Source organism: Polypterus senegalus, chromosome 8 (genome assembly GCF_016835505.1).
Source record: "Polypterus senegalus isolate Bchr_013 chromosome 8, ASM1683550v1, whole genome shotgun sequence".
Taxonomy (NCBI): domain Eukaryota; kingdom Metazoa; phylum Chordata; class Cladistia; order Polypteriformes; family Polypteridae; genus Polypterus; species Polypterus senegalus.
Window position 1 is genome coordinate 173,135,789 of NC_053161.1, and position 27,375 is coordinate 173,163,163.

The 27,375-nt window shown below is 41.8% G+C and overlaps 1 protein-coding gene across 2 annotated transcripts in view; it reads left to right on the top strand.

The window, feature by feature from the left end:
• The window catches only part of LOC120533409 (gastrula zinc finger protein XlCGF57.1-like), a 50,445-nt gene extending 23,740 nt beyond the window's left edge, over positions 1-26,705 (top strand). The window contains exons 3-4 of one of the 2 annotated variants that reach the window (XM_039760275.1): positions 921-2,148; positions 25,343-26,705. In XM_039760275.1, coding sequence (XP_039616209.1) covers positions 921-2,148; positions 25,343-25,772 — 1,658 coding nt within the window. In that variant the 3' untranslated portion in view covers positions 25,773-26,705. Of the gene's footprint in view, positions 1-920; positions 5,344-25,342 lie in introns of those variants that run through there. The other variant, XM_039760274.1, reaches the window with a different exon arrangement.
• Positions 26,706-27,375: the final 670 nt, after the last annotated feature.

Sequence of the window (27,375 nt, forward strand, 5' to 3'; positions counted from 1 at the left end):
CCTTCACCTACAATTTTAACTTAGTTACAAAGTGATCAAAACTCTCGTTTATATCATGCGTCCTCTCATTAAACTTGTATCCCGCATTACCTGTGGGCATGTGAAACGCCAGCGTAGCCTGTCTATGAACTTAATTTAAAGTTGTTTACACCTTTCTTTCTTTCCGAGGCAGCAACACTCATGAATATGGTAGTATATGTCACTCGCTCGCTTCTTATTGTTTCGCTGCCTTCTCAATTATATAATGCATGTTTTCTTAAGCGCTTTTTGGAGGTCTTCCTGGTTTTCTACGCACTGCGTTGACAATCAGTTCACGTGATTACGTGGGCGGCGTGATGATGTCACACGAAACTCCGCCCCCCACGTCATTCCAGCTCAACTCCATTACAGTTAATGGAGAAAAATACCTTCCAGTTATGACCATTAGGCGTAGAATTTTGAAATGAAACCTGCCCAACTTTTGTAAGTAAGCTGTAAGGAATGAGCCTGCCAAATTTCAGCCTTCTACCTACACGGGAAGTTGGAGAATTAGTGATGAGTCAGTGAGTGAGTGAATGAGTGAGTGAGTGAATGAGTGCGTGAGTGAGGGCTTTGCCTTTTATTAGTATAGATTATTATTTATATTATGTAGCTAATGTTTTAATATTTGTGTTTTATACCCTTTATTTTTTTCTATGGCATATTTTCTGCTAGTGTGGAGTGCACTGGGCATTTAAGTGAAATTGATGTTAATTTAATTCTTAGGTGGTGACTATTTGTAATACAGAATTCAAAATTTAAGTACCCATGTTGGCTTGTCACTGTACGTTTGGCTTATTTCAACAGGAATAAACTATTCCATGCTCAATGATTTCTCTTCTTGGTAAAAATCTAAACATTTTATGTTTGCATTAATATTGTGCATTGGTATGTTTCTGCAGATTTACAAGACACTGGCACCATCTGCTTATCTTCATTTCCTCTCACATCCCTGCAGTGTATAGCAAAACAAACGCCGCAAAATGAAAATATGAAGATATTAATATCAGGATCACAGCCTTTGACCCCAACTACTTTGCACTGGAGTTCGCTGTCTGATTTGAAACTAACCAGGACAGATAACACGAGCACTCAACCACAGAAGAAAAATTCAAATTCTTCCACTTTAAACCTTTCTCTCTGCTCTTCTAAAAAGGACAAACAGAAATGTAAATCAAATGATAAGCAGAAAAGTTCTACAGGAATGAAGCTGTCTTGCTGTTCTGAACTTGAACAATTTGGTGACGATGGCAGTCCTCAGTTACACACAAAGATTCCCACTGGTCAGAAGGCATATCGCTGTTACGAATGTGGAAAAGAATTCACCACCAGTAGCTCTCTTAAGCGGCACACAAGAATTCACACTGGAGAGAAGCCATATTGCTGTTCTGAATGTGGAAAAGAATTCACTGCCAGTGGAACTCTTAAGCAGCACACACGAATCCACACGGGCGAGAAACCATTTTGTTGTTCTGAGTGTGGTAAACAATTTGTTTACAATAGCAGCCTGCAGTTACACACAAGAACTCACACCGGTCAGAAGGCATATTGCTGCTATAAATGTGGAAAGAAATTCACCACCAGTGGTTCTCTTAAGCAGCACACGAGGATTCACACCGGAGAGAAGCCGTATTGCTGTTTTGAATGTGGAAAAGAATTCACCACCAGTGGGATTCTTAAGCGGCACATAAGAATTCACACTGGAGAGAAGCCATATTGCTGCTCTGAGTGTGGAAAGGAATTCACCACTAGTGGTACTCTTAAGCGGCACAGGAGAATTCACACTGGACATAAACCGTTTTGCTGTTCTGAATGTGGCAAACACTTTGTTAACAGTAGCAATTTTCAGTTACACAAAAGAATTCACACCGGAAATAAGCCGTATTGCTGTTCCGAATGTGGAAAACAATTCTTACAAATTGGCCACCTTAAGACGCACGCAAGAATTCACACTGGACAGAAGCCATACTGCTGCTCTGAATGTGGAAAAGAATTCTCACAAATAGGCCACCTTCAGAAGCACACATTAATTCATAATGGAGAGAAACCACACTGTTGTGCCGAGTGTGGAAAACAATTCACCACCAGCAGTACTCTCAAGCAACACACAAGAATTCATACAGGAGAAAAGTCCTGATTCACAGGACTAATGAAAAGAAACTTCCAGGCCTGTGCTGACATCCTACCAATTACCATAAAACAAACAGAAAAAAAATTAATTTGGGAACAAAACTGATGCTACATTGAGCCTCCTCTTTGAATTTAAGGGGACAGCAGTGTAACAGAACTGCTGCAACTAAGGAGAGTGGTTCCATTCTGTTCTGGTAGTAAGCACACCTAGACATTTTGGATGACTTAATCCCATGAGAATGTGGCAAATTATTTATTTACAGTGGTGACCCTCAGAAACTCACACAAATTCAAACTACTAAGAAGATCTCCTGCTCCAGTCTGTGCAGCTGACCTCCTGGGGGCCTAGCAGAGGGAACCTGAGACTAAAGGACAAACGCCTAACGAGAGACATAAAGCAGCTTGATTATTCCATTGGAAAATATGGAGAACATACCAGTTGCCACACCATAGATGCATTATGAACCACACTCCAGACCGAATCGTGGAAAATTAGAATATGCCGATTAGTTTGGACCAATTCTAATGTACAAAAAACCTGATGTTTGGAAACTAGACATCAATATAAAAGAAAACGAGTGGATAATTGAACTATCAGTCCACAAAATGAGGAATTTCAGCATTCTGCTATTCTCTCTACATAAATGTAGGAAAATAAAGCTCAATAAAGCATCATGAGTAATAGGTGAGGTTTATTCAAAAATTTAAAAAATCAGGAGTAATCTCTCTTCGACTATCTCGCATATTCAGACATAGGGATGAGTCATTCATATAGGTAAACCGAAAAAAATAGTCATACAGTATTATTATTTACTGTATTATTTTTAAGGGTTCTTTGTTATTTTAAAATGTAAATGAAGCACCTTTCGAATATCTGTCTTTGTAACTACGCGTTTATGTTCATATTGAATTTGAATAAAAATGTGCATTGCTGAGAACCACGATGTGGATGCGACAGGTGCAGTTTCCCATCACCCTTTTGTGACAAGTTCAATATACTGTATGCCTGTTTTATAGTTACGTATTTACAATCTATGGGTAGTTGGTACACCCACAAGAGCGAATTTAATAAATATAGTAATATAAATAAATTAACCAAAATCACACACACATTTCTATTACAAAAGTAAAGGAGAAAATAAGAAACCCAAAAATGTTCAATGTAAATGTAATTAATTGTAACACATTCAATCATCTGAATTAAATAATGAAACAAAACAGACACTACTTTGAACATATGTACAAAAGTACCACTTGATACATTTTAAAATGTTTACGGAAATGGTTCCAAACGTTGCCTCTGAAATATTTCTGTGGTGATGATATATTTATGTATTCAAATTGGTGGTTGGGATTACCATTGCTAAAGCAGATTTAAGTTTATATTTGCTGAAAAATATATGTAAGTCACTATTGTTGAATATATCAATGTTCAGATCTCCAATTACAATGACTTCTTTGAAAGAGTTCACCTTATCCATCAGTGATTGAAAAGTGGTTTGAAACACATGTATTGGGGTGCGAGGAGACTTCTATTCAGGAACGATGGTCATCTCATCAACGGTTAAAGCAAATAATTCAACATGATAATCGTTGCTCTTCTCTGTACTATGATGTATTACATCATTCAAACCATCAAGATTGTGTTTCACAAAGCAAATGTGACCTCTCAACATGTTGAGCATCACTCCTAAATATTACCTTGTATCCATCAAGGTCGACGTCTTCGTTTTGAGACGTCAACGTTTCGGTAAATATCGGTATGTCGCTGTTAAATTACCACTTGTCACTTTTACTCCTTAAAGATCATACATTCTGAGATGCTACTTTCAATCCTGTTGTCTTTAAATACACAGAGTGGCACATACAAAGTCTTTGCACTTCTTAATCTGCACAGCTTCTGTGAGCAGGGGTCCTCACTTTTTGACTCTTTTGGTTCCCTAAACTTCCCTACGACGTAGAGTCCTCTGCTACTTGCCACTCGGCTTAAAGCAACATACAACAAAGGCCGAGTTATACTCCTTATTTCATCAAAATCCAACACTACTTCTTCATACATCTCTCCTTGGCTTTTATGGATGGTAACTGTTTCTGCGGGAACAATTGGAAATTGAGTTCTCAACGTATGGTACTGCAGTTTTATTCGATATATTTAGTGCAACACATACTTTCCTATTAGGCACTAAATTAGATACAATTTCATTGTCATTGATGAACATCTTGTGGACGATTTCTTGTTTTATTACAGGCGTTCTTTGCGGAAAAATCGAACCAAAGAATCTTTGGTTCTTGACTTCTATCATTTTCAAATGAATTAACCTTAATATTCCACAGGCTCCATTGACTAGATGATCTTCCACGTCAATATTGCTGGTTACCACATATTTTATTCTTATTTTTAAAATTAATTAATGTGGTAGGCCAGTTACTTCACTCAACTTCTTGCACTTAAGTTCTTCCAACACTTTATCCTTCGTTGTCTAGAACAGTTTCCTTAAAATTGCATCTTTCACAGTGGAAACGTACTCTGGGCCGGGATGATTTTTTATATTCTCTTCATTGTAAAGGTCCACAAATTTATTTTCACCATACAATATGATAGCATCCTTCGGAACTGCTGACGCTGACACTTGCCTGGACTTAATCAATTCAGTATTGTTTTTCTTCCATATTTCCACGGGCCATTGTGTTCAGTGTTTCGATGAACTCAAATTCATCCTTTTGACGCATTATTTTTTTTCAACTCATAAAATCTAAACAGCTCCCACAGTAGATTCTCCTCTCTTAATCATCATCTTTTCCCATCTTGTAAATTGGGAGTCTGTAACTGGTGGTAGTAATTAGTTCAAATCCCCGACAACCAAAATAGATATTCCTCCAAGACGGTTGGTTGACGCCCATTATCTGTCGCAAACAAGAATCTACACGACTGAAAATTGTGCTTGCCACCATGAAAATTTCATCAATGTCCTTCAACATCTGCAATAAGATGCTGCAGATGTTCTATCAGATGGTTGTGGCGAGCGCCCTCTTCTACTCGGTGGTGTGCTGGGGAAACAGCATAAAGAAGAAGAACACCTCGCACCTGGACAAACTGTTAAGGTATGCAGACTCTATTGTAGAAACAGAGCTGGACAGTTTGACATCCGTGGCAGAGCGACGGGCACTGAGCAGGCTCTTGTCAATCATGGAGAATTCACTGCATCCACTGAACAGGATCATCTCCAGACAGAAGAGCAGCTTCAGAGACAGACTGCTGTCACCGTCCTGCTCCACTGACAGACTGAGGAGATCTTTCCTCCCCCACATTATGCAACTCTTCAATTCCAGCTTCTTAGGGGTTCACGTTAACATTATAAAAAGTTACTGTCTGTTATACCTGCATTTTTATCACTCTTTAATAGTTTTTTTTTTCAGTATGTTGCTGCTGGAGTATGTGAAATTCTCCTTGGGATTAATAAATCTGTCTGTCTGTCTATCTAAACGCGATGTTCAATAATGTTTCTCTTATTGTGTTGGCCACTTCTGTTAATAATTCAGGCATTTCACCTCCAAATTGAGAGACAGGTAATTCAAATGCCATATGCAATGTAACACCTTCGATAAGAAATGCAGTCTTTCCTGACGGCGCTCATAAAAGTACATAGATGTTATCTCCAGTCGAACCTGGCTGAGAGTCAAAATAATTGGTGATAGACTGGTATATACATCCGATGACCGTACTTTTTACAACTCCTGCTAATCCACCCAAGAAGATATAGAAAGGAGTTTTTCTTAATTTAAACGAATTGAGAATGTGGAAGACAAAATCTTTCTACCCCTCATTTAGTCGGGAAGCCAATAAGCAGATATCCTCGTGAAGTATTCTTTTTGGACAGCAGTACCGATTCTCATTCTTATTCACAGCTGCTTCCTGTCCTCCTTGCTGCAGTATATCCATGTTCTACTCCATGTGAAACTCTTTCTTTTATAAATTCTTGTGCTTCTTCCTCTTTAATATTGATAACTTCTTGTTGGGTACTTTCCAAAGCCTCGTCCAAAACTTTGTCTCCAATTGCAGAAAATAATTTCCTATTTTCCACAATTCTTGCCAGACTTTTGTTGTACAACTCCTCAAAAACTGACATTTTCTATGCCTTGCAATTCATTGTGCCTTAGCAGAAAGAGAAGAACTTGCTCTCTGAAGTAATTTACTCTGTCCTGCTGTAATTTTTAGTGCCCTTACCTAATCACTGATAATTTCTTCTTGCGTCTGTACTCCTTGGATTCCTCTAAGTCAAAATTGTTATTGTCCAATTGTGCTTCCCTCCTAATTGGTACATATTCGGATGGAAATTGTGCCAGGCATATGTCTTCTAAACTTTTTGGACAAACACTATACTTCTCGAATCAACCTTCCATATAGACTTCCGTGAAGTCTTCACTAAGATGTTGCAATTCTGCGTTTGTCTTTAGCATGCTAGCTTGTTCCTCCCTAGGACTTGTATTTATGTACATCATTATACGGCTACATTTTGAACAATGGCAGCAGCAATACATGGTGTGCTGCCTCTTGTGTGGACGTTAGGTTGTTTATAAGGAAGACATTTGCAATAGATCTAAATTTCTCTTTGATCCTTTTATTGCCTTTCTTAGCATCTGATGCTGCATCACGTAGTATTTTTGACAATCCTCTGTCCACTTTACTTATATACTGCTCGCTTCGCTTGCTCTGCCACTTGCGTATGTGTAAGCGGATGTACAATTTAAACAGATTGTTATTTTCATGGGAATTGTTACATATGCATAATAGAATTAACTATTTTACATTACAGCGAGTAATTAATCCATAATTAAATCTGGCCAACCGATAGTTCGGGATATTGCCATTGCATCATGGTATAACTGTTACAGTGCTCTTGGACTACCTTGATATGATGATGGTAACATTACTGCTTTACCTACTTTGTTGGAACTATTGATATTTAAATTTTGAACGTGATCGATGAGACCTTGCATATGGAAGTGTGTCTGACAAAAGAATTCACACGAATGAGAAGATCGTGGCTGTGGGCTGTCAACCGGAAATGGTTGAGGCCAACTTGAAAAACATTTCTTCGCAATAATCTCCTCTCGTCTCAAAATTTTCTTTTATAATAGACAGATTTAATAATATATGAAGCAATTCCCTTCTCTTCTAGTACATACTGTAGATCCATATTCGACACAAAGAGATGCCAGATATCTTTATTGTTGACGTTAACTTCTGAACTTCTCCTTGAAAATACGTGAGGCCTTTTTAGAAAAGTGCTAATGGCAGATATTTAATCCTCTTCCCTCATATTTAAAACTTTCAGAATTTCTTCAAATATTACGTCCTCCTTATTCTTTGAATAATGTACCATCTGCTTCCATATTCCTGACAAGCATTCGTTGCGGGACTCGTTTGTTTCGTCTTTGGCAAGTGGCTCCAAAATCATCGTCATCGGCATAGGAAATTTGGATCGCATTTGTTTTTACTCCTTTACCCTTTTTAGCATGTATGAGCGTGCACCTGAAGTTGGATGTATGGATCTTCTTCTTTGTACTCCCAAGTAATAAATTTATCAATAAAATCCATACATGCTTTAATCGAATTGAGGTTAGATGAATCATAAACCAGTGTGTCTTTATGCCAGAAAAAGATGTGTTCGTGGGGAGATCCTCTCTGTTGAAATTCAACACGTTAGTAAGAATTTTGCCGATGACTTGGACCTCCATCCTTTGTACTGTGCCGACCAGAAGGTGTGTGGCTTGAAATGAGTGGGGGCATGGCTGGGGTGCCCTCCTTGGGCGGCTTCTTGTTGCTATGGAGGAGAAAAGAGATGATATGGTTAGCATTGGTGCCCCCTTTTTGGTGCCAGCAGGTTATTGCATACCTTATCAGAGCCTGGAAGGTGATCCTCAGATGTTCCTGCGTGACACAGGAGATCAGTCTTTGGGTTGACTGTAGAGAAATTTTGTCCCATCATCTCTACAGAATTATTTTAACTCAGCCACATAGGATAGTTTTTGACTATGAACTGCCCATTTAAGGTCCTATCACAACATTGCCAAGTGATTCAAGTCAGGACTTTGACTAGGCTGCACCAAAGCCTTCATTTGTGTGGTTTTTTTGACCATTCAGAGGTGGACTTGGTCTCATGCTTTGCATAACCCAGTTGCACGGACTGACTACCAAATATTTTGCCTTAGTACTTTCTGATACCAGAGCTGAATTCATGCTTCCCTCAGGGATGGCAAATTGCCCAGATGCTGTAACAACAAAACATCTCACACCAGTACCACCATCTTTGACTGGGCATGATGTTGATATTGAGAAATCTGTGTCATCTTTATGCCAGAAGTAACAGGACCCATGTCTCCCAACAAGTTACACTTTTGACTCATTAGTCCACAAAACATCATCTGAAACATTTTTTGGGCAAATATTAGAGGGGTCTTTATGTTCCTCCTGTTTAGCAGTGGTTTTTGCCTTGCACCTCTTCCATGGAAACCATCTTTGCTCAGTGTCTTTCTGTACCATTTATTTATATTCTGATTGTGCAAACTAATTTATTTCTTAGCTGTGTTATGCAAACTATTCTGACTTTGTAAACTGAATGTTCTCCTCTATGTGTCACACTGTATAGAGAATTCAGGTGCTAATATGTAGGCTTCATTGGGTTCAATGTTACATAAAAGATGTCTGACGTGTGATTCATTACCTTTGTGATGATCACTACTTTCTGCAACAGCTGGTGATAATTTTGCAACTGTACAATGTGCCTTGTGTGAATCTGGAGGTATATCCTCGTCACACCCAATGCAAATCTTAGCATCTTTAACTCTGTTACCTCCAGCTCTGTCTCCTGCTTTCTGGTCAGTGCCGCCGTCTCCAACCCATATAACATAGTTGGTCTCACTACCGTCCTGTAGACCTTCACTTTCACTCTTCCTAATATCCGTCTGTCACAAATCACTCCTGACACTCTTCACCACCCATTCCACCCTGCCTGCACTCTCTTTTTCACCTCCCTTTCACAATCCCCATTACCCTGTACTGTTGATCCTAAGTATTTAAACTCATCCACCTTCTCCAACTCTACTCTTTGCATCCTCTTCATTCCTCTGACCTCCCTCTCATTCACACACATGTATTCTGTCTTATTCCTACTGAACTTCATTCCTTATCCTCTCTGGCCAAAGGCTATGACCTTCTGCATTACTGGAGCAGACCTGCTGACATCTTCTCTTATCTGTTTCAGTTTACAAAAATAAATTTGTCCATTCCAGCAACCTCAATGCCTTGTGAAAGGGTTTTCTCCAAATAAGGAGAGGTCTTAAGAAAAAGGAGAAATCATCTCCGCTGAAGCACCGTTGAAGAGATTATCTTTCCTAATAAATATCCTTGACCATTCCCTACCTGCTAAGGGTCTCTTTTTGCTTTCAGAACAGCCTCAGTTTTTCATGACATGGATTCCACAAGATTTTGGAAGCATTGCTTTGAGATTCTAGTCTATGTTGGCGTGATGGCATCACATAGCTTCTGCAGATTTGTCAGCTGCACATTCATGCTGCAAATCTCCTGCTCTACCTCATCCCAAAAGGTGGATTCAGATCCAGTGACTGGGAAAGCCACGGAAGAACAATGAACTCATTGTCATGTTCATGAAACCAGTTAATGGCAACTTTTGCACTGTGACATTGTCAATTATCATGCGGAAAGTAGCCATTACAAGATAAGCAAATTGTGGGCATGAAGGAAACAGTAATACTCAAGTATGTTGTGGCCCTGAATTAATGATTGACTGGAATTAACAGGCCAAAAGTATGTCAAGGAAACATTCCACACCAGCAGCAGCAGCAGTCTGGACTGCTGGCACAAAGCAGGTTGGGTGCATGGATTCATGCCCTTTGAACCCAATACTGAACTTACCTTCTGTCTTTGTTGAGTCTGTGCCTACTGCAGCCTCATCTTTCAGTTCTTGGATGATGGGACTGAAACTTGACATGGTCTCCTGCTGTTGTACCCAATTCACGTCAAGGTTTGATGTGTTGTACATTCTGAGATGGTTTTCTGCTCACTGCAGTTGCACAGAGGGGTTATCTGAGTTACTGTAGCTTTTCTGTCACCTTGACCCAGTCTGGCCATTCTCTTCAGACCTCTTTCATCAATTAATCATTTCTATCCACTGAACTGACACTCACTAAATGTTTTTAGTTTTTCTCATAATTCTGATTACACTCTACAGGCTGGTGTACATGAAAATTCCAGGACTTTAGCAGTTACAGGAATACTCAGACCAGGCAGTCTGACACCAACAATCATGCCACAGTCGAAATCACTGAGATCACATTTTTATTTCTATTCTGGGGTTTGATGTGAGTATTAACTGAAGCTCTTGACCTGCAGGATTTTATGCAATGCACTGCTGCCACCCCTCCTCGAACCGCCACCTTATCGTGGTGGAGAGGTTTGCGTGTCCCACTGATCCTAGGAGCTCTGTTGTCTGGGACTTTATGCCCCTGGTAGGGCCACCCAAGGCAAACTGGTCCTACGTGAGGGATGAGAAAAAGAGCGGTTCAACTAAACCTCCAATTAAGAATAAAAAATTTGGATGGCATTTTCCCTCACCTGGACGTGGGTCATTGGGGCCCCCTTTGGAGCCAGGCCTGGAGGTGGGGCTCGATGGCGAGCGCCTGGTGGCCGGGCCTGCACCCATGGGGTTTGGCCGGGCACAGCCCATAGAGGCAACGTGTGTCCCCCTTCCCATGGGCTCACCACCTATGGGAGGCCCAAGGAGGTTGGGTATAGTGTGAGTTGGGTGGTGGCCGAAGGCGAGGACCTTGGCGGTCCGATCCTCCAATACAGAAGCTGGCTCTTGGGATGTGGAATGTCACCTCTCTGAAGGGAAAGGAGCTTGAGCTTGTGCGCTAGGTTGAGAGGTTCCGGCTAGATATAGTCGGGCTCACCTCAACGCACAGCTTGGACTCCGGAACCAATCTCCTTGAGAGGGGCTGGACTCTCTACCACTCTGGAGTTGCCACCAGTGAGAGGTGCAGAGTGGGTGTGGACATACTTATTGCCCCCCAACTTGGACCCTGTCCATTGGGGTTTACCCCGGTGGACGAGAGGGTACCCTCCCTCTGCCAAACTGTTGTTTGTGCGTATGCGCCGAACAGCAGTTTGGAGTACCCACCAATTTTGGAGTCTCTAGAGGGGGTGCTAGAGGGCATACCTTCTGGGGACTCCCTCGTACTGCTGGGAGACTTCAATGCTCATGTGGGCAATGACAGTGAGACCTGGAAGGGCGTGATTGGGAGGAATGGCCCCCCCGATCTGAACCCGAGCGGTGTTTTGTTATTGGACTTCTGTGCTCGTCACGGATTGTCCATAACAAACACCATGTTCAAGCATAAGGGTGTTCATATGTGCATTTGGCACCAGGACACCCTAGGCGTCAGTTTGATGATCAATTTTGTGATCGTGTCGTCGGACTTGCGGCCACATGTCTTGGACACTCGGGTGAAGAGAGGGGCGGAGCTGTCAACTGATCACCACCTGGTGGTGAGTTGGCTTCGATGGTGGGGGAGGATGCCGGTCAGGCCTGGTAGGCCCAAATGTGTTGTGAGGGTCTGCTGGGAACGGCTGGCAGAGTCCCCTGTCAGAAGTAGCTTCAACTCCCACCTCCGGCAGAACTTCGACCACGTCCCGAGGGAGGTGGGGACATTGAGTCCGAATGGGCCATGTTCCGTGCCTCTATTGTTGAGGCGGCTGACCAGAGCTGTGGCCGTAAAGTGGTCGGTGCCTGTCGTGGCGGCAATCCCTGAACCTATTGGTGGACACCGGCAGTGAGGGATGCCGTCAGGCTGAAGAAGGAGTCCTACCAGACCCTTTTGTCCTGTGGGACTCTGGAGGCAGCTAATAGGTACCGGCAGGCCAAGCGGAATGTGGCTTTGGTGGTTGCTGAGGCAAAAACTCGGGCATGGGAGGAGTTTGGGGAGGCCATGGAGAACGACTTTCAGACGGCCTCGAGGAGATTCTGGTCCACCATCCGGCGTCTCAGGAGTGGGAAGCAGTGCAATGTCAACACTGTATATGGTGGGGATGGTGCGCTGCTGACCTCGACTTGGGACGTTGTGGGTCGGTGGGGGGAGTACTTTGAAGACCTCCTCAATCCCACCAACATGCCTTCCAATGAGGAAGCAGAGCCTGGGGACTCGGAGGTGGGCTCCCCATCTCTGGGACTGAGGTCACTGAGGTGGTCAAAAAACTCCTTGGTGGCAGGGCCCCGAGGGTGGATGAGATATGCCCGGAGTTCCTCAAGGCTCTGGATGTCATAGGACTGTCTTGGTTGACACGTCTCTGCAACATTGCATGGACATCGGGGACAGTGCCTCTGGATTGGCAGACCAGGGTGGTGGTCCCCCTCTTTAAAAAGGGGGACCAGAGGGTGTGTTCCAACTACAGAGGGATCACACTCCTCAGCCTCCCTGGAAAAGTCTATTCAGGGGTTCTGGAGAGGAGGGTCCATCAGATAGTCGAACCTCGGATTCAGGAGGAACAGTGTGGTTTTCGTCCTGGTCGCAGAACAGTGGACCAGCTCTACACCCTTAGCAGAGTCCTGGAGGGTGCATGGGAGTTTGCCCGACCAGTCTACATGTGTTTTGTGGACTTGGAAAAGGCATTCGACTGTGTCCCTCAGGGAATCCTGTGGGGGTGCTCCGGGAGTATGGGGTACCGGACCCCCTGATAAGAGCTGTTTGGTCCCTGTACAACCGGTGTCAGAGCTTGGTCCGCATTGCCGGCAGTAAGTCAAACCCGTTTCCAGTGAGAGTTGGACTCCGCCAGGGCTGCCCTTTGTCACCGATTCTGTTCATAACTTTTATGGACAGAATTTCTAGGAGCAGCCAGGGTGTTGAAGGGGTCCAGTTTGGTGGACTCAGGATTGGGCCACTGCTTTTTGTAGATGATGTTGTCCTGTTTGCTTCATCAGGCCGTGATCTTCAGCTCTCCCTGAATTGATTCGCAGCTGAGTGTAAAGCAGCTGGGATGGGAATCAGCACCTCCAAATCCAAGACCATGGTCCTCAGCCGGAAAAGGGTGGAGTGCCCTCTCAGGGTTGAGAGTGAGATCCTGCACCAAGTGGAGGAGTTCAAGTATCTCAGGATCTTGTTCATGAGTGAGGGAAGAATGGACCGTGAGATCGACAGGCGGATCGGTGCGGCATCCGCAGTGATTCGGGCTCTGCATCGGTCTCTCGTGGTGAAAAAGGAGCTGAGCCGTAAGGCAAAGCTCTCAACTTACCACTCGATCTACGTTCCTACCCTCACCTATGGTCATGAGCTGTGGGTAGTGACCGAAAGAACGAGATCGCGAATACAAGCGGCTGAAATGAGTTTCCTTCAAAGGGTGTGTGGGCTTTCCCTTAAGGATAGGGTGAGAAGCTCAGTCATCCGTGAGGGGCTCAGAGTAGAGCCGCTGCTCCTCCGCATCGAGAGGAGTCAGATGAGGTGGCTCGGGCATCTAATCAGGATGCCTCTTGGACGCCTCCCTGGTGAGGTGTTCCAGGCACGTGCAATTGGGAGGAAGCCCCGGGGAAGACTCAGGACATGCTGGAGGGACTATGTCTCCCGGCTGGCCTGGGAATGCCTTGGGACTCCCCCAGAAGAGCTAGAAGAAGTGGCCGGGGAGAGGAAAGTCTGGGCCTCTCTGCTCAAGTATGCTGCCCCCACGACCTGACCTCGGATAAGCAGAAGAGGATGGATGGATGGATGCACTGCTGCCATATGATTGGCTGGTTAGATAAATGCATGAATAAGCAGGTGTACAGGGGTTCCTAATAATTTACCAGGCACGTGCTTTCACAATATAAATTAAACCCATTTAGTACATTTAGAATGAGTTAAAAAAAAAAACACTGCATACATGGAGGCAGCTGCTGATGTGCAACAGAAATAATAAAACAGGTGATGTAGGTGAGAAAGTCCACATCAAGCAAATAATTAGCAGACTTAACAGAATATGAGGTTACTGAATATTAGAAAAATAAACAGTGTATCTGGTATTTAGATGTTTACATTTTTTCCACAACACTACCCAAGGTGTTATAGCAAACCTAACTGTGCATTCACTTGCAGAGCTTCTTTGATCAGCACTCGCCTATCCACCAGATGTCATATTTAACCCGAGTGAATTGTTTAATTTATTTTGATTCCTTCAAAGTCCTGTTTTGCCATCAGTACTTTTGTGGCGCATATCCAACTTTTTACATTCCCTTCGTAGTCCTGCCTTCACGTCTACCAATGGAGGGCGTGTCTGTGACGTCATCAGCGGCGACGGAAGCTCAAGCCTCGCGGCAGGAGAGGCGGACTCCAGCGGTAAACATTGAACTCGCATTGCACTGATGCTGCGACGTTGGAGCTGCTCACTCGTTAGTCGGAGTGAAGGTGCCTGAGAAACAAATCCCCACCCGGAAAAGGTACGCAGTTTTATCTGAATATGAGGCAGAGGGAGAACGTGCATGGGGTTACCATTGTTTCATAGTTTTATAATAGGTTTTAAGCAGCACGCGGAGGTTCCTCGTTGTTTCTGTAGTGTTGGGAGGTTCAATGGAGTGTCCCTGTGCACTGACGACTCCTTGCTGTTCATTTCTTTGTCTCCCCTGACATAACTTACTCCGTTTTGGTGTAATTTAGTCGGTCTGGTTGTTTCAGACAGCTTGGCGCTCTCTAATCTCTGCACCAAGCTTTTCGTTTTGATTTCGCTCATGCTAGATACCAGAGTAGTCAGGAGTGAAGCCTCACGAAGCATCAAAACGTTTGAAGCAATTGTGTCGGAAATCGTATCGAAGCTTTGAAGCATTTGACAATCACCTCCTGGCCATTTACATTATCATGATCCACTTAAATGACGTCTGTTAAAACTCTTATTGCTTTTACTTTTTCGCTGCTTCAGACTGGCAGCGAAGATAAGGGTTCGTCAGCGGCTTCTAGTATCTGATGTCTAAAAAATATAAATATATAACTAACAGGCAGAATGCACTATACGATAGCAAGAGTAAAACAAAATAAGACGCCTCATTCATGGATCCCCGGCTGTTTCAATGAATATTCACTTTTGCACTGTATCATTATAGTCGCTCCTGTTATTAGTATTAGAATTAACCCTCATCTTTTCTTGAGATCACATTTAATAGCCTTAAATGTTTTCTTTGGTTTGACTTAATTAAAATGGAGTAGATGGAAAATAAAGGTTTATCCCTGTACTTTGCCATGATATAGGTAAGCACATTTGAGAAAGAAAAGGTGAAATCCTTAAATCAGTTGTTGTTATTCGATCAAGTATTGAATATATTTCATTTATGAACACTTTTAATAAATACAAACAATATTTTTTGTAGCACAAAAGTAACGAGTTCGCTATGAAGAAAAGACACCGTCAGTGGCTCAACTGACTAAGGCGGTTGCTTTTCAAATTCTGAGCGTAGTGCAACCCCGAGTACGATCCGAGTTAAAGAGTCATTAAAATAATAATAATAACAATAAAAATGATCAGGAGTGAAATCTTTATAACCAATTTGAACTAAATAATTTTGAGAGATACTGTGGAAGGATCGCATAAGAGATCTGTTCGAGAATCATCCCAACTCAGAATCGCCATCAAAATACGATGACTAATTGCAGACGGCAGCTCACGTATTTACATTAATTCATCTTCCATTCATTGCCATTTGACGTCCATGAACCCCTCCATTGAATAAGGTGATAACAAACCCACTGTGGTAGATCAGGTTGAATTTGCACTGCTGCACCAAACATTCAAAGGTGTCAATCCGGAGCACATCAGAGAGGCTGAGAGACACGGCGCAGATCAGTCACCGGCACACAGACACACACGGGACACTCCAAGGTGAGCAGCGCACGTATCAAGGTCGGCATTAAAGATCCTCTTGAGTGCTGAGGCAACAAAATGCAGCGGGATAAACGCATCTGGACCTGCTGTTTTAAAAGAATTTGGTTCTAACAACAGCATCCCTCCCTCGTGAACACATCTTCAAGGTCCGGACAGGTGATCAGTAAAAAGTTTTTTAGTCACAACAGTGCAATAATAAAACATTTCCTAAAACATATAGTTGTCCAGTCTGTATCATTCCTAAGCAGTCTTCCAGTAATAGAGGCGCAATCCCAGTTACTAACACATTAACACTCAAAGTAAGAACACATTCCACCTTATCAATTTAATATTTAAAAATTTAAACCGCTAAACCCGCCATCAACAACTACAAAAACAGTTGAAATCGTTACTCAAATATTTTTTTTGTTACAGACATAAAACAAGATGCACGTTTCCATTTGATATATCTTTACTAGTGTTCTCGCCTTGCTTGCTCTCAGTCCACAGTGGAATTTGCTGTTAAATGGAAAAAAAAAGAAAAAAAGGCTCTTTTGGGTCACAATTCAGAGTGGGTAGACTTCTGAAGGTGTACATCGTCGGTATTCTCCATTGCATTTGCCCCCGATTGTAACATGTGGCAGACGAGCTCATGTAATGGGTGACAAGGCACATTCTCATCCTGATGCCCAGGCTCTTGTCATGAATATTCACATCTTGTGCTTTTTCTCGTTCCTGCAAGTTTACTATAATTATTAGACACGTATGTAGAGGAAATGTGTGTCTTATTTTATGTCTATGAAAGGAAGGACGGTAAAGCCTTGAATGAAACTGAGTGTTGATGCTTTGGGTAACAAGACAGGTAAGGAGCAGGGAGCGTTAAATGTGACATTGACTGAGGGGATTGTGTAACTGGAAGATGGTTTAAGAATACAGAAACGACAAAAACTTAGTCTTTCAATAATTCTATTTACATCAATTATTTACTCTGTTGTGCTGCACTTCGGAAGATTACTTATTTACATCCCCAGCGCGGCCTTTGATAAGACGCATTCACAAGGAAAGGATGTTGCTGACAAAGTCAGGTGCTTTTTTGAAAGTTTGGCTCCAGATGTGCTTATCCAGCTGCTCCTTCTTCTCAGTACTTGAGTGATCTTTATGTTCACCTCTGGATGAATTCACAAAGTTTCTTTACAACTTTTTTGTCTCATTAACGCAGAAATCCCGAGGCTTTCCTAAAATTGCAGAAGACACTGTTGATGGCTCTGAAAGACAGTTGTGATTAGTTATACAGAACACGCTTTTACTCAAATTGCTTTATGGAAATCAATAATACAAATCAGCAACAGATCTGGGAATCACTGAATAGTAAAAACGTTTAATGAGGAATGTCCTGCGCATATACTGGTGTAATGACCACGTCGGCTTTAGTGAAGCATTTCTTAGCCTCTGTGATATGATCGACATGGGGTAGAGTAGATTCTTGATTGTTACAATACGTGCTACCTTACAACAACAACAACATTTATTTATATAGCACATTTTCATACAAAAAAATGTAGCTCAAAGTGCTTTACAAAATGATGAATAGAAAAAGACACAGTAAGAAAACAAAAGAAGTCAACATTAATTAACATAGAATAAGTAAGGTCCGATGGCCAGGGTGGACAAAAAAACTCCAGACGGCTGGAGAAAAAAAAATAAAATCTGCAGGGATTCCAGATCATTAGACTGCCCAGTCCCCTCTGGGGCGCAAAATATGCTCATCGATTTGTTACAGATTCTTGGTGGACACGATTCCATACCAAAGAAAAAGGTGCCCCATGTAAATCGCTCATAATGTCTCAAATATATTTGTTAACTTACAGACAAGTACTACTTAACTGTTTTATACAAAATCCTTATTTCAACATATGCGTGTCCCAATTAGGATCTGAACTCGCGTTAGCGCATCTTATCACCGTAGCATGAACAATTGCTTTTACGCTTTGAGCCAAAGCAGTTCAGCAGACGAGCGATTGACCAAATTGACTGCCGACTGTGCGGATATCAATGACGTCATTACGCTAGCGCGCCTCAAAATCACGTGACGGGTGCATTTGAAACAAGCCTCGAAGCGGTGCTTCGAAAGCTCGACACAGTGTCAACCTCTGTATCGAGCGGCCCATCACTATCTTTCAGAACATTTTCGGGTTTGGCTTAGCAAGTATGTTATTAGTGTTAAAGTGAGATATTATGGTAGCGGGGGACTTTATTTACTGAAATAGCTAGAAGTTCAAGAGCTGGGAGCTATCCCTTGAAGCACGCCCATGAAATCGAGACTTGGCACAGTACGTCTCATTTGAATAAATCTCCTTGAGCCTCAGTCGGTTTCATGAACGTGAAGATGGACTCGGGCAGTCCGTGATTCTGCGTTCACTCGTGAGGTTTAGGCAGCCTTAAGAAGCGATCGCAGATAACATCTATCAGGGCTCAAAAAGCACAGAGGAGTGTGCGAAATACCCGAGTATCACTTATATTAAGCATGAAACAGATGGGGTACATGATGTGTTGAGAAGTCTGTAGTTTTACTTAATTATAATAAAATAGATGAGCACATACTGGAGACAGAGGCATGTATTCACCAGATGGTCAAGAAATAATGTATAATAACACAAAAAAGAAATGCGTCAGCAGTTATGAAAGCTGGAGAGGCAGGCTGTGTGGCAAACTGTAGCAGAACGATGCCCAAATACAGTACAGTGATTATGTGCACTGCATAAATGACAGCATTGTGCACATTATACTTGACACATTTATTACTAAGTATTCTGTAGGAATATAAAGTGCATTTGGCAGAAATTGATATTTCAGAATTCCTGGAATAGATATTTATACACAAATATAAATTGCACTTTTAACAATTAAAAAAAAAAATAAGAAGGCTGCAGCCTGCCTGTGGCGTGGTGCCCAAATGTCACTCCCGCTGTTTAATTTGCCCTTATTGCTGTGGCAAGTTGACTTTGCAATGTCATTTAATTTCATATAATTTAATTTAATTCTCATATAAACTGTTTTTTGCAGTTCCACAGTCCTGGAACTCTTTGTGACAGATAATCTGAGCTCCCTCATGCATCAGATTTTCTAAGGAATTGGCACACCATGGGCAAAAATCACAAGTGCAAGACCAAACTTGACAGTCTTTATAATGAATCCTTCTATTTTACTGGAATGTCCTCAATTACAGAAATGTTTGCATTTCTAGTATTTTTCTAATGGGGAGAAAGGGCTGTTTTAAAAATGCATTTACTTACACTACAGTATCTGGACAAAAGTATTAGGACACACCTGGTAGTCATTAAATTCCGGTGTTTCAATCTGACCCATTACCACAGGTGTATAAAATCAAGCACCTGGCCACGCTGCCTCCATTTACAAACATTTATGAAACAAAATGGGTCACTCTGAAGAGCTCAGTGACTTCAAGCATCATACTGTTATACGATGACACCGAAGTAATAAGATGGTTTGTGAAATTTCATCCACTGTCAGCTGTAAGTGGTATTGTTGTAAGGTGGAAGCGTTTCAGAACATCAGTAACTCTGCCCCAAAGCAGAAGACGACGTAAAGTCACAGAGTGGGGTCCACGACTGCTAAAGTGCATGGTGTGTAAAAGTCGCCAACACTCTGCTGATTCCATAGCTGAAGAGTTCCAAACTTCCACTGGCATTAATGAGAGCAAAAACGTCATGGAATGGGTTTCCAGAGCCGAGCAGCTGCATGCAAGCGTCGGAGGGAGTGGTGTAAAGCACACCACCACTGGACAGTGAAGGAGGGGAGTAGTGCTCTGTGGAGTGACAAATTCTCTGTTTGGTGGATGCCGGGAGAATGTTACCTACCTGATTGCATTGTGCCAACTGTCAAGTCTGGTGTAGGAGAGATAATGATGTGAGGCTGTTTTTCAGGGTTTGGGCTTGGCCTCTTACTTCCAGTGAACTCTTAATTCTTCAGCATACCAAGACATTTTGAACAATGCTATGCTTCCAACTTTGTGGAAACAGTTTGGGGGAAGGCCCTTTTATATTCCAGTATGACTGTGCCCTTGTGGACAAAACAAGGTCCGTAAAGACATGGCTGGATGAGTTTGGTGTGGAAGAACATGACTGGCCCCCGCAGATCCCTGACCTCAACCCCATCGACCACCTTTGGGATGAACTGGAAGTGAGATTGTGAGTCAGACCTTCTCATACAGCATTAGTGCCTGACCTCGTAAATGCTCTATAAGATGAATGGGCACAAATTCCCTCAGAAACACTCCAACATCTTGTGGAAAGCCTTCTGAGAAGAGTGGAAGCTGTTAGAGCTACAAAGGGGGAACCACCTCCATATTAAAGTCTGTGTAATTGAATGCAGTGTCATTAAATGCCCTGTTGGTGTAATGGTAGTGAGATGGGAGGGGGGTGTGTACAAAGTGTAGGGACGTAACCAGTGGGAGCGTATGAGTCGCACTTGGTGGGAATTCCACGGTTTGCAGCCCGAATGGGGTTCAACAGCTTACCCACGCCTCTCTGCACCGGGTAGACACACGCTCAATCTCATGCATAATTATTCATTGAATGCTAAACACTTCTGGAAAGACACGGTTGTTTAAAACGGGTTGGTGTGAGAATACAACAGTAAGTGAATGAAAAGATGGAACTCTGGAGAGAGCAAAATACAACACAATAGTGAACCCGCGGCTTAACAATCGCCGCATAATTATTTATTGATGGTTGAACACTTCTGGAAAGACACAGTTGTCTTAAAAGGGTGGGTTTGAGGATACAACAGAAAGTGAATGAAAAGATGGAACTCTGGAGAGAGCAACATATAATTGTCCGTGAGTGAAGAAGACGACACGTTTGTCGCAGATGCGAATTGCTGTATGTAGCATGTAAAACAGTTTGCTATGGTGCACACGGTCATGCATCGTAACCGAAAACTCGTTTTTAAAGACTGCTTACTTCATTGTGTTTTAACCTCAGTTGTAAAGGATTGTTTTAAGGATCCCATGGGATACCCCTCGCAAACCGCATTACACGCTGCATATGGCGATTCACCTCCGCGAGAAACATGCGTCTATGAACAGTCAACGTGGCTCGGAGGTGCATTTGGCCTCTACGACAGACGAATATAAATGACTCCATTTTTTCTGTGTCGTCGCGTCCGAGTTGGTGGGCGTGGCTCTGCAAGTTGTCATCGTATCCAATGGTCTTGGAGTTAGTGGGGGTGGCTCCTTCCTGCGTGTGCCGTAGGTGTCTCATTTGTCGGCGGCTTAGTGAATCCACACCCCTTCCGGCGTGCTTTCCATGGGTGTTTTGCCTTAGTGAATTTTACATATAGATAGTGCAGGACAAGTTCTAAAATGATGAGTCAAATTTAAATTCATTTACCTCATCAGTAGTAAACTGCTTATTTTCTTTGACATCATTTACCAGAAACTATGAAATCCATTAAAACAAATACAAACCCCCCCTGAAATTAAACACATGCATGAATATGAATATTTAAATCAGTTTGGTACTTTCAGACTTTAACACTAGAATTCCTAAAGTCTATGAAAAAACTCGTAATCCTGGCCCACTTTAACTTCCTTCTCACCTCTCCATCAGCGTCTTTCGTTTTGCAAATGTGTTGATCAGCACAAGCAGCAAGCAGCCTACTGTCCCAACCCCTGGTCTTGATGGAGCATTATGTATAGGGTAAATAATACAGTACATCGTAATTTGAAATACACGCATTTCATGTGTGTTCTGAGTCTACAAAGATGTGGTTAAGTGTAGGATGAAAGGAAATGTGAGAAATACTGAACACATACCTAAAGCAGAAACTTTTTCCATGTTATACTAATAATGGCATGAAGATTATAATGAGTGAAGACTTTAGTCTAAATATCAAATAAACACGTGCGATTTTATTGAAGAATATAACCAAATGGGGAAGCATTCGATTTACATGTGGCTGTCAATCAAAATTTTAGCTACTTGTAAAAGTTAGCGCTTGTTTTTTTATTATTATTCAGTTTTATTCTCTCAGTGACATTCATGTGGTACAACAAACTTGCCTCTCCCTCTCTGAGTTGATGACATTTGTCTCCATTCTTTTCACAAGGGCAGTGCTGTGGCTGATTCCTGCTCAGAATTGTTTGTTGTACCGTCAATCAAAGATACGATGTCTCGTGACCGCTATCAGACTGGACAAAGGCAGAACCGTAGCAACCGACAGCTTCATCACAGTGCCTTTGCCGGCTAATAGACTGCTACATCGCACTGCAACTCTGTTTGGCACTGTAAGTAAAATGGGACTTCCACCTGCAGCTAAAGTCACTTCAGTACGCGAGCAGTTCGCCACGCTGGGGTTCAGATCTGACAGCACCGTGTTGACGGTGTATGTGCCCAAACTTTACACCGGCTGTTACAGACTGAAATCAAAGGCTTCTTGTTTTTGGGTGCATACACCATCAGCACAGCGCTGTCAGATCTGCACACAAACATGCACTCTTACTAGTGTATGAAGTGTTAAATGATTAGGTAATCAGTGTTTTGAGGGCTTTACTTTGTTATAGAATTCTTGGTGTACTGTTTTAGAGGTGATTAAGAGAATTTCAGTAATATTTGGGAAGACAGTGTATGGGACCGGGAATGTGGGCTTGCTCGGCCTGAAAATTCAATATCAGATGTTTTCTTGAACAGCTTATATTGGGTTCCTAACAGATAGTTGTACTTGATTTCTACTAAGTTGCCGTAGAAGCTTCAATGAGTGTATTTTAGATTAAACTGATAAGTTAAGCAAATCTGCTGACCTGCTATACATCACTTTTAATACACTATTCATGCCTGTCCCTGTGATGACAGATCAATGAAGGATGTCACAGGAGCTCAAGTCAGGTCAAGCAGCAGCAGTTTCCTTCTGCAGAAGTGAAACTCACAGTTCAGTAGAACAAAGCACTTTGAAACATAAAAGGAGGACAAGAGACTTTTATGAAATCTATAACTACAATCAAACATTATGATCAGCTCAGCAGGTAAAAAGATGTGTGATGATAGCTTTATGATTGTTTTTAGACAGTTACCAGTCAAAGGTCCTTCGTCTAACCACCAGAAATACAAGGTAGATATCGTTGTTTATGTATTTCAACATCTTCCCCTTAGGGTTCTTGTTAACCTCTACACTTTTGTAGCGATTGTAGCCATAAGCTAGAAAACCCATTTGTTCACTGACTTGTCATCTCCTACGGTTCAGTAAAACGAAGTTCCTTTCAATTTTAAGGTTCTGCTTGTACTGGGTGATTCTCATGGTTAGGGCCTCAAGTTAAGTCTTAGTTATGAAGCAACAGAAACAAAATAAATACAGTGGCATACCTTGATAGATGTGTAAACGATATAATCACATTCAGTGTTGGAAATGGTCGCCTTCTTCTTGCAAAGACAGATGGACACTGTGCTCCATATTGGCAAAGGTGTCCACAACCATTGTAGGGGTGATGTCAGCAATTTCCTGTTCAGTGTTTCACTGTAATTGTTTCAGCGTATGAGGCTTGTTCTTGTACACTTTTCTTTTCAGCACTCCCCAAAGGAAGAAATCCAGAGGTGACGGGTCCAGAGAGTGAGATGGCCATAGTCTCTTTTTTAAAATGACACAATTGCCAGAAAAAACAATTCAATTTGTGCCATGCTGTGAGCCAGCATGTGACAGGTTGTCCCATCTTGCTGGATGTAACCTTTACTGATCTCACAGTCATCCATTTAAATCACAAATAAGTCAAAAAAAGTTCAGTATTGACAGTGCTGGTGAAAAAAATGGGGTCTATTATACATCATAACCCGTCCATTAGAATCACCCTGTATAAACATTCTTCATGAAAATTTATAACACAGTTATGGGACCCCCAACAATCAAAGTATTGAAAACTGCTGGCCCGCAACTATGAGAGAGAGTCACCTTCTTCCAGTGTGTTGGACCTTTACACCTGATAATTTGATATCAAGAGGTAATGAGTTACCGTCAACGTGCTATGAACTGCCAGACTTGATGTAAATCTTAAACTGGAGTTGTGTAAAATTATTATTTTTTTATCTGAATAATGCAGTTTTAATGGAAACATATCCTGTTCTTTCCACAGAGAGAAAGAGAAAGCTGCAGTTTACTTTAACATCCGGATGGATGTCAAAGCAGAGACGTGCGTGGCAGACACAAATATCATAGAGAAAAGGACCCTAAATGTTAAGGAAGAGGACTGTGAGTGGGAGTCTGTCTGCCCTAAACAGGAGAGTCTGGGCATTAAGGAAGAGGAGTGTGAAGTGGGGCCACTGGAGATTAAAGAGGAGACTGAAGAGAAACCTGTCAACATTGAGACACACCCAAATAAAAGTGTGGAGAGTTTTAAGGAAGAAGACCCTCATTATGGGTGTCAAGATGAATCGATCACCCCGTTAGTCTCTTCTCAAGGCAGACATCACTCATCTGTAAAGTCTGAATCTTTACAGTCTGACACAAAGGGAATTGATGAAAATACATCTGTTAGAACTCAAGAAGATCAGCCACCACCAAGTAAGTATAAAATAAGAATATGTTGAAGGCATGGGCCTGAAAAGAATGTGTGATGCTTTCTTTGAAAAACATAGTAATACAGTGAAGCTGTGAGTTTGTACAAAGTTACCAGTTTAGAATAACACTGGTGCAAGGAAAATATTGTTAACCCTTTGGAGTTCCTTGGATTTCTGCGTTAATTTCTCCTAATGATGTTGTGATTAAATGTTTAGAAGTCAAGTTGCTTTTGTCTAAGTGTGGGCACATTGTGATTATCAAAAGTAGATTTCACATGTTGGCCTGGCATTCTGTTTTTTTTTTTTTTTATTAAATTAAACCCTCTTCATTATTGGAATAACAGGATTTTCAATTTTATACCTCCATTAGTTAAAGTAATAACATTGAAAAACATTTTAAGAGTAGACAACAAAACTACGATGCAGTTCTGTAATATAGTTCACAAAATGTGAGCAACACTCTTCTCAGTTGGATCTATGACAATGATTGTTGTATTTTACTGTTTCAACATCTTACCTGCAGTCATTGTGCTCATGTGGTGAATATTTGTAATCGCTAAGGAAAAATGACCATGCTAGGTGTCTTTCCAAGTGCAAATTGACTTAAGATTGCTTATGCTTATTAAAGGTTGTTCGTCATCTCTATCACAATTTATTTAATGTGAACGATAGGGAAGTAAATTGAAATTAAGCCTTTTTTTGTTTACTCTTTTCCTTTTAAACATCATACAGGAAGTAAACCTCACTGCTGTTCTGAATGTGGCAAACTATTTTGTCACAAGAGCTCTCTTCAGAAGCACAAAAGAATTCACACGGGAGAGAAGCCGCACTGCTGTTTGGAATGTGGCAAACAATTCTATGAGAGTAGTAAACTTCAGCGTCACAAAAGAATTCACACTGGAGAAAAGCCATATTGCTGTTCTGAATGTGGCAAACGATTCTTTCACAAGAAAAATTTTCAGAGCCACAAAAGAATTCACACTGGAGAGAAACCATATTTCTGTTTGGAATGTGGCAAAAGATTCTGTAGCAAGAGTAGCCTTCAGAGCCACACTAGAACTCACACTGGAGAAAAACCATTTTCCTGTTTGGAGTGTGGTAAAAAATACTATAATAAGAGTTATCTTAAGAAACACGCTAGGATTCACACTGGAACGAAACCTTGAGGTGTGAGTTGGAGGGAGAAGGAGTCAAAAATTCATCCGCCTAACTGCTCAAATTTTGATGAGTACATTCTTCTGCTGGGGTTCATTGTATAAGATCTATACTAAATATCATCATGGCATATCGACTTTCTTAGGGCATGTAAGAGTGGCAGCATTAGTGCAACATCTTCAGAGACAGAGAAGACCTATATTGTGGTGACAGTCCAGATGGGCACGGTTGCTGGTCCCACCACAATAAAACAGAGACTAATTAAAGCTAAAAGGAAGGAGTGGGTTCACATTAAGTTAAGTTAAATAAACAGTTGAAACTGAAGTGTTGCATACTAATATATGAAGGCTAAACTTCACAAACAATGGTATACAGTAAACTGAAACTTCTGACAGAAGCACAAGTTAAAGAAATACAAAGAAAGGGTTCAGACAGACAATTAAAGGATAACATAGCGTCCTTCAGGTTTGTGTCACTGTAGAATTCTTTGTCACCCCGTAGGTTCTTTTCTCAAAAGGAAATAGCATGAAATGTCAAAACCAAGTGCACAACTATTGCCTGTAATGTCCATATTCATCCACCTGCAGGCTGCTTTGCAGACTGGGGCTGAGTTTTATTTTTACTCCTTTACTTCAACCCAGTTTACCACCAATAAGGGACTATAGAGACTGTAGATAGATAGATAGATAGATAGATGGGAAAAACAGTATATAATAGATAGGGGACTGGACGACTAGGGAATACAGGGGTGGAAGAAAGTTTACGAGGGCAAACCACAGAGATATCCTTAACAAAAACCTGCAACTCTACCGTCCTCTGAACCTCAGAAAGGGCTGAAGGGTCACCCCTTTTACAGGTCAAACCAGACAGCAGACTGAGAAATATTAAAACAATTGAACACTCTAGACGAGAACAAGCCATTCAGCCCAACAAAGCTCGCCAGTCCTATCCACTTATTTCTTCCAAAAAAACATCAAGTTGAGTTTTGAATGTCCCTAAAGTCTTACTGTCTACCACACTACTTGGTCACTTATTCCAAGTGTCTGTCGTTCTTTGTGTAAAGAAAAACTTAATGTTTGTATGAAATTTCCCCTTAACAAGTTTACAACTGTGTCCCCTTGTTCTTGATGAGCTCATTTTAAAGTCACAGTCTCGATCCACTGTACTAATTCCTTTCATAATTTAAAACACTTCAATCATGTCACCTCTTAATCTTCTTTTGCTAATACTGTAAAGGCTCCGCTCTTTTAATCTTTCTTCATAACTCAACCCCTGTAGATCTGGAATCAGCCTAGTTGCTCTTCTCTGGACCTTTTCTAGTGCTGCTATGTCCTTTTTGTAGCCTGGAGACTAAAACTGCACACAGGACTCCAGATGAGGCCTCACCAGTGTGTTATAAAGCTTGAGCAGAACCTCCTGTGACTTGTACTCCACATATCAAGGCGCTATATAACCTGACATTCTGTTAGCCTTCTCATTGGCATCTGAACACTGTCTGGCAGTTGATAGCTTAGAGCCACTATGACTCCTAAATCCTTCTCATAAGGTGTCCTCTCGATTTTCAGACCTCCCATTGTGCATTCAAACCCCACATTTTTACTTCACATTTACTGG